Source organism: Rhea americana, unplaced genomic scaffold (genome assembly GCF_003343005.1).
Source record: "Rhea americana isolate MKP2758 unplaced genomic scaffold, rheAme1 scaffold_4, whole genome shotgun sequence".
Lineage (NCBI taxonomy): Eukaryota > Metazoa > Chordata > Aves > Rheiformes > Rheidae > Rhea > Rhea americana.
This window is the reverse complement of record NW_028186534.1, coordinates 9,583,776-9,586,138: the sequence shown is the minus strand read 5'-3', so window position 1 is coordinate 9,586,138 and position 2,363 is coordinate 9,583,776. Positions and strand designations below refer to the sequence as shown.

The 2,363-nt window shown below is 50.7% G+C and overlaps 1 protein-coding gene across 1 annotated transcript in view; it reads right to left on the bottom strand.

Moving 5' to 3' along the window:
* The window catches only part of EDN3 (endothelin 3), a 20,389-nt gene extending 19,395 nt beyond the window's left edge, over nucleotides 1-994 (bottom strand). Inside the window, exons 1-2 of the mRNA XM_085314126.1 lie at nucleotides 624-994; nucleotides 1-229 (exon numbers count right to left, since the gene is read on the bottom strand). Of these exons, the coding sequence (XP_085170252.1) occupies nucleotides 1-229; nucleotides 624-675 (281 nt within the window). The 5' untranslated portion in view covers nucleotides 676-994. The remainder of the gene's footprint in view (nucleotides 230-623) is intronic.
* Between the last annotated feature and the right edge of the window lie 1,369 nt (nucleotides 995-2,363).

The following is a 2,363-nucleotide window of genomic DNA, read 5'->3' as shown; positions in this document are numbered from 1 at the left end:
ATCCAGATGATGTCCAGGTGGCAGTAGTAGACGCACTCCTTGTCCTTGTAGGTGTAGCAAGTGCAGCGCCGGGCTCGGCGGCGCAGCGCCCCGCCGTCCGCCTTGGCCCTGCCGCCGGCCAGCAGCGCCGCCGCCTCGCTCTCCTCCCGCTCCTTCTGCCCCAGCGCCGCGGAGCGCGGCTCGCCGCCGCCCGGCAGCGGCAGCGAGCGAGGCCGCGGCAGCGAGGACCCTGTTCGGCGGGAAGGCAAGAGCAGCGCTCAGCCCCCCGCTCCGCTGCCCGCGCAGCCCGCCCGCAGCGCGGCCCGGACCCCCGCCCTGCGACCCCCTGCTAGCGGCGCCCCAGCAGTGCACCAGTCCCGCCGAAGGCTCGGGGCCGCTACGGGCTCCGTTATGTTTGCATTTACCGCCGCGCGGCCGGGAGCTCGCGTAGCCCCGGCAGGCTGCGGGTGCATCGCTAGCGGGGTGGTTTGTTTGCTTTAAACCCACGCACGGCCAAACATTGGCTCTGCTGTCTACTTCTCTGCCACGCACCGGAGAGGGCTGTTGCTGCTGCCTTTCGAGAAACCAGTCTTTCTTTGTGTGCATGCGTGGAAATGGTAGATAAAGAAAGAAGTTCTTTTTACCTGCAGTCGACGTAATTGTAAGACCAAAGAGGAACAGTAAGCCCAGCTCCATTAAATCCAAATTGCACGCTTGTTAACTGCAGGCAAAGGTGAACTGCGAGGGCAAATGAACCTTTCCAGGAGGAATCACTTCAGGTTGGCGGCAGAGAATATCCTTGAGCTCACTGCAAACGCTGCTCCCAGCACTTAGTTCCCACACGGAGGTGTGATTAGTGGTTCTCACTTGTAGTTACTTTCCTCCAGTGCAGATTTAGTCCTGAAGGGGAGAGTGTTGTCAAAAGAAGGGAAGACCCATTGCTAGGCTTTTCCCACACACACCTCCCACCCCCAAATCCGATCAGAAACTGGAGCTGCTGTTTTCCAGCTGCAGACGCCTCCCACAGCGGCCAGCTGCCGGCCGGGGCCGGGGCCGGGGCCGGGGTGGGGGCGGCGCGGCCGGCGCCCCCCGCCGCCTCCCGCCCGCGCAGGTACGGCCCGAGCGGCCGCGCATCCCCTGCGGGAGCGGGACCAGCCCCCCTTTGTTAGCGCCAGCGCCGATCCCTGGTCCCGTTGTTCTCGGCGGGATTTTAGAGGGGTAGATTGCTTGGGTGATAAAACCACGAGCCTGTGGCTCAAATCTGTGCTATGGATTTGGGAGCGTTGTTTGAGTTTTGTTTTGTTTTGTTTTTTTAGTCTTCCCTGAACCCTGCTAGTGATTTCCCAGACGAAAATCAAGACATCAGTTCGCTACTGCTTTCTTTTCCTTGGTTAATTACAGGCACTTCGTTGCCAGACAAATCTACTCAGAGTTTAAAATTTAAGGTGAAAGAGGTTCTTACTCTGCAATACTTGTCACTTGTGCTTGGGACAATACTCTCGAATTGTTATTGTAGTATAAGATAACTGTGTTTAAGGGTTAAGGAAATTTGCTTTATCTTTTCTTACAGCAGTGAGTGTGTTATAGCATATTATAGAGAACAGATATTTGTAGATAGCACATGGGCAAAGGTTAGCAAACTTCACCGAGGATATTTAAAATCAAAGCAGGATCTTTTATTCAAAATTGTTGCAAACAAACTTACTGTTACTTATTGTGCCAATTCAGCATATCTTCTAAGATCTCTTTTGTGGGTAGAAAGCTAGTTACAGAATCACTAAGATTATGTTATCCAAAGGCATACCACTGTTCACCACCACATCACATTCTTTCTCCGGCCCTGCCCCGATTCCGGTGTGGACTACTTAGTAACAGCACTTACCAAAAAAAAAAAAGTCCTCCTCTCAGTTTGTTAAACCTTGCCTTTTGTCAGTTTTTAATCTGAGAGTTTTGTAGCAGAACTTTAATTTATCATCTTCTTGGCTAATAACAAAAATGTGATGGCTGTCAAAGATTGGGTTACAACTAGAAAGTTCCTTTTTCTCAAGTTTTACTGAGACCCTCATTCTCAGTGGAAACTTAACTTGCTTCTTTTTCATAGTTTGTGAAAATGACAAGGCATTGCAATATCAAATAGGAATATCAGAAGCATTAATCAAGCCTTATCTTGAAAGCCCATTTGGAAAAGACAAGATTTCAGTGAATTTCTAAGCCTTGTACTCACTACAGTGAGTGCAGTTCATTGGGACATAGTTGCAAGTATTTAACTTGGGTATTGACAACATTCCAGTACTGAGTCAGAGCTGTGAAAATATTTCGGTGATTTTAGTTCTGCTCATCTTAAATATCTTCATTGTAGTCACTGATGTTCTAATAACCAACAT